The sequence below is a fragment of the Gavialis gangeticus genome, unplaced genomic scaffold, assembly GCF_001723915.1.
Source record: "Gavialis gangeticus isolate Ggan-Ray unplaced genomic scaffold, GavGan_comp1, whole genome shotgun sequence".
Classification (NCBI taxonomy): Eukaryota; Metazoa; Chordata; order Crocodylia; family Gavialidae; genus Gavialis; species Gavialis gangeticus.
This window is the reverse complement of record NW_017728992.1, coordinates 163,298,266-163,312,774: the sequence shown is the minus strand read 5'-3', so window position 1 is coordinate 163,312,774 and position 14,509 is coordinate 163,298,266. Positions and strand designations below refer to the sequence as shown.

The window sequence follows — 14,509 nt, the reverse complement described above, 5'->3', positions numbered from 1 at the left end:
GTGTGTGTGTGTGTGTGTGTGTGTGTGTGTGTGTGTGTGTGTGTGTGTGTGTGCGCGCGCGCGCGCGCAGGCATTTATTTTCAGCTAAATGTGTATTAGCAATTTCAGACTAAAGCATTACAGCAATTGCCAGTGGGATCACAAATCTCACAGTCTCTAACATCCCTAAGCCTGCAATTTCCCTGTGTTGCCCAAAGTAACAGGAAGGCAAAGCTGTATTGCGCCCCAGCTGTTCTGCTGTGACTGTTGCCATATCTGCAGCTGCCCTGCAGTGAGAGCCAAACAGGGAGAAATTACCCCAGTTTAATGTTTTTATTTGCCAGGGTAATTGCAGGAACTTAACCACTAAGCAGCCGAGGAGCATTAAGTCACTGTCCCCTGTCATTTGGAGGCATGTAAACAGTTTCTGTATTCCTATGTCTGCTTCTGTTCCATAAGGGAAGATGAGCATGGGCAATTTAACCCTGCTTCACCTATGGGTAGGCAGTCTCAGTTTAGCTTTCACTGTGGTATAACAGTAAGCAGACAAGGAATCAACCCGGAAAATCCCCAGGTCAGTTATGGTATGCAGACACCAGCAATTGTGTGCATGTGGTTACATGAAATAATTTTTAGGGTGAATGGAAATAAAGCTGGACAAAGTGTGGGAACTGCAGAGATAGTATTTTATTTGTATAGTAGGAGTCGGCAACCTCTGGCCTGCGGGATGGATCTGACCCACAGAGCAGGGACTCTGATGCTGCAGGAAGATGTGCCAGACAGGTCCTAGTACCTACCTTTCTTGGACCCAACCTAGGTCATTCCAGCCGCCTGCTGCTGGAAAATATTGCCAATTCCTTTTCTATAGCATTTTCATCCCGAGGTGCTTCATAAACAGATGGAAGTTACTAAGTAAAAGCAAATTAAGTGCTAGTTTTCCACCAGTAATATCTTTGTAGACATATTAGCCCTAGTGTTCATGCTGTGACTCTAAGGCTCTGCCAGATGTTAAACTCAAGCCATGATTAACAGTAGATCACATCTTATGTAGTAACCTGACCACATGTTCATTCAGTTACTGATGCAATAAAACAGGAATGAGCCACAAAGTTATTATATAAAATGCATTTCATAACTTTGTGACTGGTTTCCATTGTGCCTTAAATTGTATGTGTAGCCAGACTGATTAGCTGTTTGGGGCTCCCAGCCTGATGGATGCCTTTGAGCGCTCACCTGGTTTACTCTGCTGGTTTACTCTGCTTGTGATCATCTGACTGGCTTGCTACTTGCTGGCACAGGAGGATTTTGAGATTATAATCCCAGACTCCCTCTCCACCAGCAATATGGTGTGATTTGCATTTTATCCCCAATCACGCCTCCTGTAGCGTGGCAGGAAGCATGATTGTTGGGATCACAGATCAGATCCCCTCACATCTTTAATTGAATGTCTGCCAGGGGCCTAAATGAACAGTATCCTCAAACCTGCAGCAGTGCCAATTTAGGTTGGTGATCAGGAAGAACCTTCTGACTGTGACGGTGGTGAAGCATTGGGACAGGCTACTGAAAGAAGCTGTAGAATCTCTATTCTTGGAAATTATCAAGAGCAAGTTAGACAGACACTTGGCTGGGATGGTTTAGTCAGGGACAATCTTTCCTTGAGTAGGGAGCTGGACTAGCCTCATGAAGTTGTTTCGAGACTTACTTTCCTATTGTCCTATATTTTTTCAAGATTGCAGAAGATAGACTTTTGTGCATGAAGAAAACACTTCTTCTAGTTAAAAATGAAAATCACCTTATGTTACAGTGGCAGAGGCCATTGGACTGCACAGTTACTATGTACTTGATTTAAATTGATTGCAAACCGTCGCGACTGATTCAGGCTGGACATAAGAAGGAACTTCTTCACTGTCCGAGCCCCCAAGTTTTGGAATAGACTGCCGCCGGAGCCGGTTCAAGCACCCACTTTGAATGCCTTCAAGACGCATATGGATGCTTGTCTTGCTGGGATCCTATGATCCCTGCTGACTTCCTGCCCCTGGGGCAGGGGGCTGGACTCGACGATCCTCTGGGGTCCCTTCCAGCCCAAATGTCTATGAAAGTCTATGAAACGTAAACAAAATCTCTGAATGTTTGGAGGGTTGGTCTACAATTATACTTGCACCATTTTTTCCTTTTTTATTTTCATAGATTTCATAGACATTCAGGCTGGAAGGACCCTGGAGGATCATCGAGTCCAGCCCCCTGCCCCAGGGACAGGAACTCAGCTGGAGTCATAGGATTCCAGCAAGATAAGCATCCAAATGTGTCTTGAAGGCGTTCAAAGTGGGTGCTTGAACCGCCTCTGGCAGCAGTCTATTCCAGACCTTGGGGGCTTGGACAGTAAAGAAGTTCTTCCTTATGTCCAGCCTGAAACAGTCGTAGAGGAGTTTGTGACCATTTGATCTTGTCATCCCTTGGGGCGCTCTGGTGAACAGACATTCCCCGAGATCCTGGTGAAAGGTGGCCACTAGATCACCCCTGAGCCTGTGCTTTTCCAGGATGAAGAGTCCCATGGCTCTCAGCGTCTCATCATAAGGTCTGTTATCCTGACCTCTGATCATACGTGTGGCTCTCCTCTGCACTCTCTCAAGCTTCTCCAAATCCTTTTTGAATTGTGGAGCCCAAAACTGGATGCAGTACTCCAGCTGTGGCCTCACCAAGGCTGAGTACAAGGGGAGAATGACATCCCGGGATTTGCTTGAGAAGCATGTATGGATCTGTAGTGCTAACCAGCGTAGCACTGTCGAGCCTATAAGGATCCTGCAGGTTTTTCCTCCCCAGGTGGAGAACCTTGGATTTTTCGGTGTTACACACCATCAGGTTCTCATCCACCGACTTCATGAGCCTGTCAAGATCTGCCTGGATCACCCTCCTGTCCTCGGGTATGGATGCTTTACCCCAGAGTTTGGTGTTGTTGGTGAACTTGACCAGCCCGCTGCTGACATCAATGTCCACATCACTGATGAAGATGTTAAAAAGTAAAGGCCCTAGGACAGAGCCTTGAGGGACCCCACTGGTCACTGGGCACCATGACGATTGACTTCTGTCGACCCACCACCCTCTGGGTCTTGCCGTGGAGCCAATCCCCGAGCCAGTGGATCGTGGTGAGGTCAAGGCCACAATTAGCTAGTTTTGCCAAGAGGTGATCATGGGATACAAGATCAGAGACTTTTTTAAGTCAAGATATATGACATCGATCTCTTCCCCTTTGTCTAGGTGGTAGGTCACCTGTTCATAAAAGGAAATGAGATTGGTCAAACAAGACCTACCCGCAACAAACCCATGCTGGGTATCCTTCAGGATATTCCCGTCAGCAAGCTTGTATAGGATGGCCTCTTTGATAATCTTTTCCAAGACCTTCCCCAGAATAGAGGTCAGGCTGACGGGTCTGTAGTTTGTTGGATATACTTTCCTACTTTTTTTGAAGATAGGCACCACGTTGGCCCTCTTCCAATCATTGGGCACTTCACCAGAGTGCCAAGAAGTCTCAAAGATCTGTGCCAGGGCCTGAGCTGTGATGCTCGCCAGCTCCCTGAGCACCCTTCGGTGTAACCCATCAGGGCCGGCTGACTTGAAGGTATCCAGCCTGTCGAGGTATTCCTTCATGAGGTCAGCTTTGGTGGGTGGTAAGGAATCTCCCTCACCCGGGCCTCCCTGTCCCTCAGGGAGCATCCCATGGAACTGGTGAAAAACTGATGCAAAGTACCCATTTAGCAAGTTTGTTTTTTCCTGGGCATCAGTTGTCAGTTGCCCCATCTGGTTTAGCCGGGGTCCAGTGTTGCCCTTGCTTTTTCTCTGGCTTCCCACATATCTAAAAAAGGACTTTTTATTGTCCGTGATATTTGTAGCTAGCTGGAGTTCCATCACAGCCTTGGCTTTCCTGGTTTGCTCTCTGCAGGTCCGGACCAGAGCAGAGTATTCCTCCTTGGTGGTGGTTCCAGTCCTCCATCCTTTGTCGGTCTTCCTTTTAAGATGCAGGAGGTCCACTAGTTCTCTGGAGAGCCAAGGGAGCTGCTGTGCACTTTTGCTGCCTTTCCTCTGGGATGGGATAGACTTTGCTTGCGCATCCAGGATTGCTCCCTTGAGGAGCAACCACTCGTCCTAAACTCCCCTCCCCTTTGGGTTGGGGCCCTTCAGGGCCTCACTGACAAGCCTCCTGAGCTTGTCAAAGTCAGCTTTCCTGAAGTCAAGGACTTCTGTATTACTGACTGACTAGCCAGCTTTATGGCGGATTGTGAAGGTGATCAGCTCATGATCGCTGTCATCCAGCTTCCCTTCAATCGTTGGGTCACTGATTAGGTCATCCTCAGTTGCCAGTACCAGGTCGAGCAGCGGTTTACTTTTTGTCGGCCCATAGACTTCCTGCATCAGATAGAGGTCATCCATGCACGAGAGAAAGCTTTGCGACTGCTCGGATGTGGCTGAGTGCTCCTCCCACGAGATGTCTGGGTAGTTAAAGTCTCCAATGACAACCATACACCGGGAGCATGTGGCCTCAGCCAGTTCCCTGGCAAACTCCTGGTCAAGGTCTTGACCCTGGGTAGGGGGTCTGTAGTAGACCCCCACCATAGTATCCCCTGTGCTGTGTTCCCCATGGATTTTAACCCAGAGGGTCTCAAGTACACCGTGGGTGCCTGTGTCCGCTTGCAGGGATGCGTAGCTTTCCTTGATGTGGAGAGCTATGCCCCCACCCCTTTTGTCCACTCGATCCCTCCTGTACAGGTTATAGCCATCTGTACCCATGGTACAGTCATGGGTGGAGTCCCACCAGGTCTCTGTTATCCCAATGACATCATAGTTATTTGTGTTTAGCAGGAGGACAAGTTCCTCCCGTTTGTTCCCCAAGCTCCTGGCATTTGTGTATAGGCACGTAAGTGTCCCCTTGGGGGCCCTTGCCCTGCCTACATTTTGTTCCAGGGCTGGGGCAGGGGTGAGCTCCCTTAAGTGCCTTGGCCTGCTGGCTTTGCAAAGGTTGCTTAGCAGGCCAGCAGTGGTGGTAGTTCCCCCACCCCCAATTTTAGGTTATTATCATCACTAAAAGGCAATCGTGTTCTAATTCTTTCTTTTTATCCCATAAGGTTGATTTATCAAAGGACCTTCCTCACTGGAACAAGTTGAAATCAGAAGAAAAATATTTTATATCACATGTCCTGGCATTTTTTGCAGCCAGCGATGGAATTGTAAATGAAAACCTGGTAAGATATCTTTACAGTGGGTCCATTTATAATGTTTTGCCCTTCATCACATTGACTTGCCATAGTTTTCATTTCTCTTTTGCCTTAGTATAATCAAATGACTCTGAATTAATAGTTGCATTGTATCTGTGACCCATCATCTCATCTTTGCTTGGGTATCTGAGCAACTTGTCCTACTTAGGCCAATGTCTTGATATGATGGTAAGAATTCTCACATTTAGATCCTCTGTTCTGAACCATGGTCATCTGTGTTTCTCATTTAATCGGTAAAATTGCATTATCTTTCCCTAGCACAGCCTTTTTAAAAGACCAGTGGGGCACCTGCTACATATTGTGTTAAGGTGAGGGCACCTTGGAATCTTCCAGGTTTATAAGCAAGTGGTATTTACCATTAAAATGCTGCAACTGTTTTTCTAATGCTACAACTGCCAATTCTAGCCCTGCTGAGCTTCAGGAGAGCATGCCTTAAATCATTGTATATGTAGGACTGAAAATAATCCATTTTGAACCTTGTGTATGTATAACTTGGGAGTATGGACAGGGAATAGATTTTAATATGGTGACTGTGTGAGTGAGTGACATGCTTTAATTCTGTGTGACAGATACTTCATGGCCTTGTCTGCAATGGAGCTTCTGCTGGCAGGGAAGTTGCTGGAGTATTTGACACCCATGTAGCTTCTGTCATCTCTCCATAGCTGTGCTTCATCAGCTGGGATGGCAGGGTACAAAGTTTACCTCTGGGAAGGCACAGCAGCTGAAGGGACTGTGGTAGGCTGCAGATGGTCCAGGCATGTCTACATGTCTTCTACTAGCTGCTTGGTGGTATCAGAAGCCTTTTTTGGTCAGAGAGGTAGTGTAACTGCCAGCAGAAAGTTGGGGTCCTGTGGATATGGATACACTCTGTGACAGCACTCTAGCGTAGCCCAGGCCTGTGAACTGTCATGTAATTAAAAGTTGTTGCTGTTCCTTGGTGCATAACCATACCAGGTGATCGCATTTTATATAAGGACTACAGAGGCAGATTTATTTAATTTTCTTTTCCACTGCTTCCCAAAGAGCATCACCACAACCTTCCTATCTATTTGCATACACGTGCAATAATTAACTGCACTGTTCCCATTTTTTCTTTAAGGCAAGGGCTTTATTGTTTTCCTCCTAGGCTTAAAATATTCTCTCATCTAGTACTGAGACCCTAACAGGCATTTTTTTTGGTAGGTGGAACGTTTTAGCCAGGAAGTGCAGATCCCAGAAGCTCGCTGTTTCTATGGTTTTCAGATTCTCATTGAAAATGTTCACTCAGAGATGTACAGTCTGCTAATAGACACTTACATCAAAGATCCTGAGAAACGGTAATTCTATTAATGTTGTCACTGAGCCACTGAACCTAGTACTTCAGTACAAGCTGTGTTGCCCCCGCGCTAGTCATGTACTGTGCAGCAGTATCAGCTAGCCTCTCTTTTGTGCTGACATGACTTTCCCCATGGCCATGCACTTAAACTTTCTGAGCCTATGTTCCTCTTCTGTGGAATTGGGAATAATGATACTTGCCTGCTGACCTCATGGGAATCTCATGAAGGTTAGCTAATGTTTGTCCCGAGTTCTGCATGTGTGGCGTGTAATCTAAATGACCGGTTAAAAATTAGTTAGGCCTGTTGCTGCTACTGAGTTCTTGTGTCGGTTCAGGGTTGAGCTAAGGTAGATCAGTTCAGTTATTAGTCAGATGTTGCAGTGTAGAGTTATTTGCTAACTGGCTTTACTAAGAAGTTCTGTCATTTCACTTGCATACAACTAGTTTGTTTCCGTTGTTCTTCAAAATGTCCTTTTAAAATGACCGGTAGTGAAGCTGAAGGGGGTTAGGGGGGAGCAGCTGGGACAGCAGTCACCCTGGAGAAGTGCAAAAGCAGCTGCTGTTGCAATCAGCACAGCAGGAACTGACACTGCCTTGTGCACTGACAGCTGCTTTGGGTGCAGATGTATCCTGCTGTGCTGCAGGGAATGTCCGTAGCCATTTATTCCTGAATCGGGATGATAGTATCAGCTTAGTTTAAATCATCATCAAAGTTGGGGGTTTTTAATGTTGGTCTGTGGTTGGGGGCTGATTCAGTGGGGGTTGGTTATGCATTATTGCACTTGCTGGATGATTTCTCTCATTGCCTTGGGGAAGCCTATGTCTCCTGGAACTCCCTGGCATCTGGGGAAGGGAGAAGTAGCTACAAAGTGGCTTCCAAAGTGACCCTGCACTCTTATGAGGTATTTAGAACAGTTACTGGAGCTAGGCAGGATCAGGGTATGTGTTTTGGGGAAACTGTGTCCCGTGCCTATTTGGAGCCTGCAAAAATAGGCAGCAGGAGGGTTGGACTCCCTGGTTACCATTTTGCTCATAGAATAACAGGTAACATAGTCTGGTGGACAGGGCATGGATTGGTGATCAGGAGACTTGGGTTGTAGTTCTGTCTCTGCCACTGACCTACTGCATGGCCTTGTGTAGGTTACTTCCCCTTTCTGTGCATCTGCTTCCCCATGTTCCTTTGTGTGTTTAGATAGATATAGTCTTTGGGGTAGGGACTTTCTCTGATTCTGTGTGCACACTGGGTGCCTATACATGAGCAGGGAGGCTGCTCTGATGCGCTGCAATTCCAGTGTGTCAGAGCAGACTCAATTAATTGAGCCATTACTGCACTCCAGCAGCCTCCCTTGTCTCAGGTATCAGCATCCACATGCTTCAAAATGGTAGCGGGGGTGCTTTATCTAAAGCTTGTTCAGTGAGGTTTAGATAAAGTGCCTCTCCCACCATTTTGAAGTGCAGGGATGCTGATACATGAAGCGTTCCAGGTGCTTTAATTAAAGCAGCTCTCGGAGCCAGTCTAATTAAAGTGCCCCCTCCATCCCCCCACTCCCAGAACATGCATATAAATGCCCACTGTGCCGAACGCAGTAGCATCCCAATCTTCCTACCTTAATACAGACCACTGCAAAAGAATCTTCTGATACTTCCTTTTTTTTGATTTTATAGAGAGTTTTTATTTAATGCGATTGAAACAATGCCATGTGTCAAGAAGAAAGCAGATTGGGCTCTGAGATGGATAGCTGACAGAGACTCCACTTTTGGTATGTAGTTTTTAATGAGGCTGTTCCTTTGCATGTGCCTCAGATGAATGAAGGGAAATGATTTATTTGTACATGGGCTCTAGCACTTGGATGTGGGGCTAAATTTTCTCAAAACGGGGCAGGGAGTTGTAATGTAATTCATAACCTGAAAAAAAATCAGGCATGCGTGAGTATCTTAATTCATAAATATTGAGGGGTAGCAGCATCAGGATCCTAGATATGAGATCTGACAGGTGCTTGTGGATTGTTTTCAGGTCACCTGAGGAAGAGCACTTTGTGCTCGAAAGCTTGTCTAAAATCTCTCCCGGCCATGGAGTTGATCCAGTAAAAGATATTACCCCCCTCCCAAATAAAATATCTGTGCCTAGTGTATATTTCATGGACAGTTGGAGCTGTAACTTTGCACCAATGCTGGCCTTGCTATTGGTGGTGGGCCGATAATATCTCTGTGACACCATTAGGAACTGTTAATAGGGTTCCGGTTGTTACTTTGGAGAGACAGGAAGGGACCCATTTCCTTCACTGCAGGCTGATAGAAGTGCCAGCATGTAGTGGCACTCTGTTAATGTGTCTTGCTACAGCTCCAGAGTTGTGAGTTTGAGCCTCACATTGGATATGTACCTAACTGCCCCAACAGTACATGTGTACTTGGTCATTTGGCCTGGGGAGCCAAAGGTGGCTGGATGTGATGCTAGTTAACATCATTTCCTTGTCCTTGTGTGCTGTTGGGTGCACAAACTGGTGTGTCTGGCTAGCTTGTTATGGACTGGCAGGCTTGGTTGAACCATTGACTTCGAACATAGTGGAAGCAGGTCTGCTTAGGCAGATGACTGACTGATGTTTGTGCCTTATTTGGCTGCTACTCTGAAGCTGCTTGCAGATGTTAAACTCCAACACCCCCGCCTGCCCCTCCTCCCCAATAATGGCACTTTAAACTCGGCTGAACCCAGTGCATGTCCAGAAGAGGCAGCATGTTGGATCTGGCTTGCCTGATGTCTGTATGGATTGAGCGCTTTAGTGGGGCTTCTTTGGTGCTTTTATCTAATAGCTGATTTAGTCAGCTATTAGATGAAAGCGCCAAAAAGCCCACTGAAGTACCTAATCTATAGAGATGCTTGAAGCTGAGTCAAAATAACACGCTGCTGCTTCCAGTAAAGCACTTGGGGATGGGGGCGTTATTTGGGGGTTTTTTTTTTTTTTTTCTGGACACACTGCAAAATCCTTCTTGCATAGATATTTTAGCAGCTCTAACTTTGTCAGTCAAATTCCCAGCACTCTTGTTTCGGTATACCAAAGGATCCTGTTGTCTTCTGCATTTGGACTGATTGGCAAGCATGGCAGAGAAGATATTTAGGTCAGCTTCCTTACTGCCCTAGTCAAGCTCTCTCTCCCAGACACCAGAGTGCTGTGTTTGGACCACATGCCAGATCTGAGTGCTTTGAACTTCTCTGAGTCATGCTTCCACTACTGTCACTGGGTTTTCTGGCTCACTGTACACAGAGTATGTAGAAAAGGTAGAATCATAGAAAGTTAGGGTTGGAAGAGACCTCAGGAGGTCATCTAGTCCAACCCCCTGCTCAAAGCAGGGCCATTCCCAACTAGATCTTCCTAGCCAAGGCTTTGTTTAGCTGAGTCTTAAAAACCTCCGAGGACGGAGATTCCATCACCTCTCTGGATAACCTGTTCCAGTGATTTACTACCCTCCTAGTGAGAAAATTATTTCTGATATCTAACCTAAACTTCCCTAGCTGCAAGTTGAGACTGGTGCTCCTTGTTCTGTAATCTGCCACCACTTAAATAGTCTAGCTCCATCCTCTTTTGAACCCCTCTTCAGGTAGCTGAAGACTGCTATCAGATCCATTCTATCTTCTCTTCTGTGGACTAAATAAATACAGTTCCCTCAGCCTGTCCTCATATGTCATGTCCCCTCACCATTTTTGTTGCCCTCTGTTGGACTCTCTCCAATTTGTCCACATTCTTTTCTGTAGTGGGGTGCCCAAAACTGAACACAGTACTCCAAATGGGGCCTCACCAGTGCTGAGTAGAAGGAAATAATCACTTCCCTGGACCTACTGGCAACACACCCACCAATGCAGTCCAGTATGCTGTTAGCTTTCTTTGCAACGGGGCACACTGCTGGCTCGTACTCAGTCTAAGAAGGGTTGGAAGCAATGGATGGAGGCAGGAGGGAGATCAGGCAGCCAGGTTATAAAGATTACAAAGTCTGTACCAGAATCTGGCTGACTTGGAGGAGTAGATAGAGGGGTTCCATCCCCTGATGCCCAGGTACTGAAGTGTGTACTTTGCCAACTGTCAATACACACATCCCTTCAGAAAGGCCACTGGTGTCTCAATGATTCTCAACCAGGGTGTCATGGCATGCTGGGGTGCTGCAGGGCACCATGTAATATTAGCACAGTTAAGTCCAAAAACCTACACATGATTCACAAGGTAAACTCAGAGATTTCAAATAGGAATCTAGAGTGCCAAAAACATTCTGATCTGTTGTGGGCTTCCTGAGTTCTTTGCAACAGAAGAATTGCTCTGTTATTCTTTCCATTGTCAAGATATGAGTGAAAGTGAAGAGTGGTATTTTCTGAAGGGTGCTTTGAGTCTCATAATGAGAGATGTCTTGAGTCTAAAAAGCTTGAGATCTATGTTACTGCTAAGTGCTTTCAACTCTCCTTGATCATCTTGCAGTGACACCATAAGATTCAGTGCCTGCACTGCTTTCTGTCAGTAAAAAACCCCCAAAATTTGGGATTCATTTGTCTAGGCTTATTTAGTTTTAGAAAATGTGCTGCAGGGAATTCCATAGTTGTGGTGTCACAGGGAAGATGGTTTGAAAGGTCTCTCAAGAGAATGGCTAATAATCCCAGAGTGAGGTCTCAGCATCACTTTTATTATGTGCTGTGTGGGGCAAGCCCTTCCCATCTGAGGGTTTTGCACTGATTTTCTTAACCTTTGTAGCACACACATAGATTATTTTGCTCATTTGGTTGTCTTAATTGTTAGAACACAAAGAGCAAGCTTCCCATTGGGGGGCTTCACAGAGAATTTGTACAAGCTTTCTCTTAATACATTTTGGAGCAATACTATGAGGGATGCTACTGGATGTGTACATTTTTGGTTGCAAGTGAATGTTCCCTTGAGATGAGTGTGAGGAGGAAAGTATAGGTTGCATACGCAAAAACATTTAATCATGCCACCTTCTTGTGGGGGAGGGGACAAAAAATTATGGAAAGTCAAGAAATAGAATAGTGGTCCTAGACCAAGGGGTGGACAAAATGACTGTCAGAGTGACTTGTTTCCCAGCTGCCCCTGCCAGTGTGGCTAAGCCTAGTGTCCATGGAGACCCCAGCCACAGCTGCACTGTGATAGTGTAAGGCTGGGGTTGCCATGGAGACCAGCCCCAGCCACACTGGTAGGGCAGGGCAGGGGGCTGCTCCAGAGCTGCTGGAAACTTGTGGTGGGGGCAGCTTGGTCTAGGGCCAGAGCACACTGTGCAGCCCTGCTGGAGCATGCAGACTGCAGATTGTGGCTCTGCCCTGGCTTCTTGCTGCGGTGACAATGTGGTCCCAAGCTGGGGCAGAGCCGCAATCCATTGCCTGTGTGCCCCTGCCCGGAACATGCAGGCAGTAGATCACAGCTCTGCCCTGGACCCAAAACAAGCTGACCCCATCACAAGATCCCAGCTGCTCTAGAGCAGCTCTCTGCCCTGGCCTGCTGTGCTCCTTGCCAGCATGGCTGGCACCTGTCTCCATGGCATGCCCAGCCTTGCACTATCACAGCAGAGCTGTGGCTGGGGTATCCATAAAGACCAGCCTCAGCCCTGCGGGTAGGGGCTGCTGGGAAATGAAGTCCTGTGAAGGCCAGATGTGGCCTGTGGGTCAGAATTTGTCCACCCCTAGGCTCTTGGTAATCCCATTTTCTTAGATAACTATATTATAAAGAATATCTCATTTTTGGTGTTTTTCACTCCACTTGAGTTTTTAAAATTTTGTGCAGGTCTTCCTTCCCCTAAGCTTCTGTCCTTTAAGTCTTTGATAATCTTGCTCTTCTTGGGAGCTCTGTGACCTAGCCATATCATATATGTTGTCCCTGCCTGGCTTCTTAGTTTTCACTGTTGAGAAGAGGAGACTGACTGAAAGGAAGGAGTTGAAAGAACAACTTTTATTCTGCAGCAGACTTAACCTCATGCACAGAAATGCAGTGTAAAAAAATGTATTTACCATATTTTTCGCACATATAGCCCGCACCCATGTATAACCTGCGGAAAATTGTGTTTTTGTAATATACTCTGTGTATTTCCTGCACCCATGTATTCCCCACACCCTGAGACATGGCTACAAGCTCGGGCTCTGCTGGGCTTGCAGGCTCAGCAGGAGAGGGGAGGGATGAGGAGCTGTGAGCCCCGCTCCCCACCGCCAATGCCAGCTGCACTGTGCTAGGCACAGCCGCTGGAGCCGGAGCCCTCAGCTCGCAGCTTCTCATCCCTCCCCTCCCCTGCAGAGCCTGAAAGCCCATCCCCGGCTGCGGGCTCCGGTGGCCGTGCCCAGCAGAGTGCAGGCAGTGGGGCTCGCAGCTCCTCATCCATCCCCTCCCCTTTCCTCCCCTGCAGAGCCCCGCTCCCTGCCACCAGCTGCACTCTGCTGGGCACGGCCGCCAGAGCCAGAGCTGGAGCCCACAGCCGGGGACGGGCTGTGCTGTTCTAAAGACTCTGCGTAGCCTGCACCCTTGTATAGCCTGCACCCACCCATCAAGTTTGTAAAAACGTGTATAGCCCGCGGGATATATGCTTGAAAATATGGTACTCAAATCCAAGATAGGGTTTCCCCCCCTTTTATTGTGTGGGGAAGCCCCTTGTATTGGATTTGAGTACAAGGTCCTGACGGGTAGGGAAGTAGGCTGAGGTCAGTTGCAACCACTGCTTCCCCCTGCCACCTCTACTTCCCCACACCCACAGTTTCTACTTGCCCTCTGGCTCCAGGTGGCTCTAGCTCTGCTCTAGTCCACGGCATGGAGCATATGGTTGCTTCAATTCTAGCTTGGCCACAGCAGCAGAAGAGGTGGCAGCAACTCCATCTCTGTCTTGGGGCCCAGCTGGAGTTGCTGCCACTGCACCAGCTGCTCTCTGGCCATGCTGAGACAGGAGTAACCATGTGCTCCATGCCCTGGGCTGGATGTAACCATGTGCTCCATGCCCAGAGGTGTGAGGGGATGCATAGGCTGAGTTCCCTACCATCTTCTCACTGTCGCTGCTTTCCCCACTGCAGCAGGGCAGGGAGCAAATTTAAGATGACCCTGCAATAATTTGATTCTATAAATTATAACAAGTTTATACATTTTCCATGTATAGAATAATATTGGGGGGTCATCTTAAATTCAGAGTCATTTTGGATTCAGGTAATTATGGTAGTTGCTGAAGAAGTGTTTCAAACTATTTGATTCCTGGGCACCAAAAGCTGTCAGCGGGAAAGGGATGTTTGTACTTTATGGAATAATAGCTTTATGTTTGTTAAAATGCAACATTTATAAATGAGAGTTAGAGAAGGGAAAAAATTTTCTGCAGCCAAGTTAAGTATCAATCATTCTTCTGTGTTGCTCTTAAGAAATGTCAGCAAAGATTATGAATCCTTCAATGCTAGTTGTTCTCACTGTAACTTTTAATGCACCTGCTGCTTACTGGGGATGCCACCAGTTGTGATCTTCATAGGATTTTACTACTAATCCAAATTGGGTCTTTTAAGATTAGTATTGAACATCACCTTTTGAACAAAAAATATTACATGTTGTCTTTCCATTACATGTGCTTTTGAGATTATACTAGAACTCCTGCACTTTTGTGCAGATTTTCTGTGTAAATGCCTTTGTACCTCTCAATTTATAGATTTAAATGTGCAGCCATAGTGCCTTGGGCTGTTTGCTTTTTAAATCTCAGAAGTGAAGCAGGCTGAAAGGCTAGTCAGTGCCTGATCTGCATGGGAGATTTCCAGGCTCACTCAGGACACTGGGAAAGCAGGGCTGGTAGCATGTTTTTGGGGGGTTTTGCAATAACCCTGCATGGTGTTAGTGGCTACCATTCACTGAGACGTGTTCTTGTTTGAGGCACAACACGTTCAGATCATTTCATAGTTTCGTAGCTTCTAGGGTTGGAAGGGACCTGAGCAGATTATCAAGTCCAACCC

The 14,509-nt window shown here is 46.8% G+C and overlaps 1 protein-coding gene across 1 annotated transcript in view; it reads left to right on the top strand.

Annotated features, from left to right (window-relative positions):
- RRM2B (ribonucleotide reductase regulatory TP53 inducible subunit M2B) overlaps positions 1 to 14,509 on the top strand; it is a 34,289-nt gene that overhangs the window by 1,430 nt on the left and 18,350 nt on the right. The window contains exons 2-4 of the mRNA XM_019519395.1: positions 5,097 to 5,213; positions 6,429 to 6,562; positions 8,227 to 8,321. Coding sequence (XP_019374940.1) covers positions 5,097 to 5,213; positions 6,429 to 6,562; positions 8,227 to 8,321 — 346 coding nt within the window. The remainder of the gene's footprint in view (positions 1 to 5,096; positions 5,214 to 6,428; positions 6,563 to 8,226; positions 8,322 to 14,509) is intronic.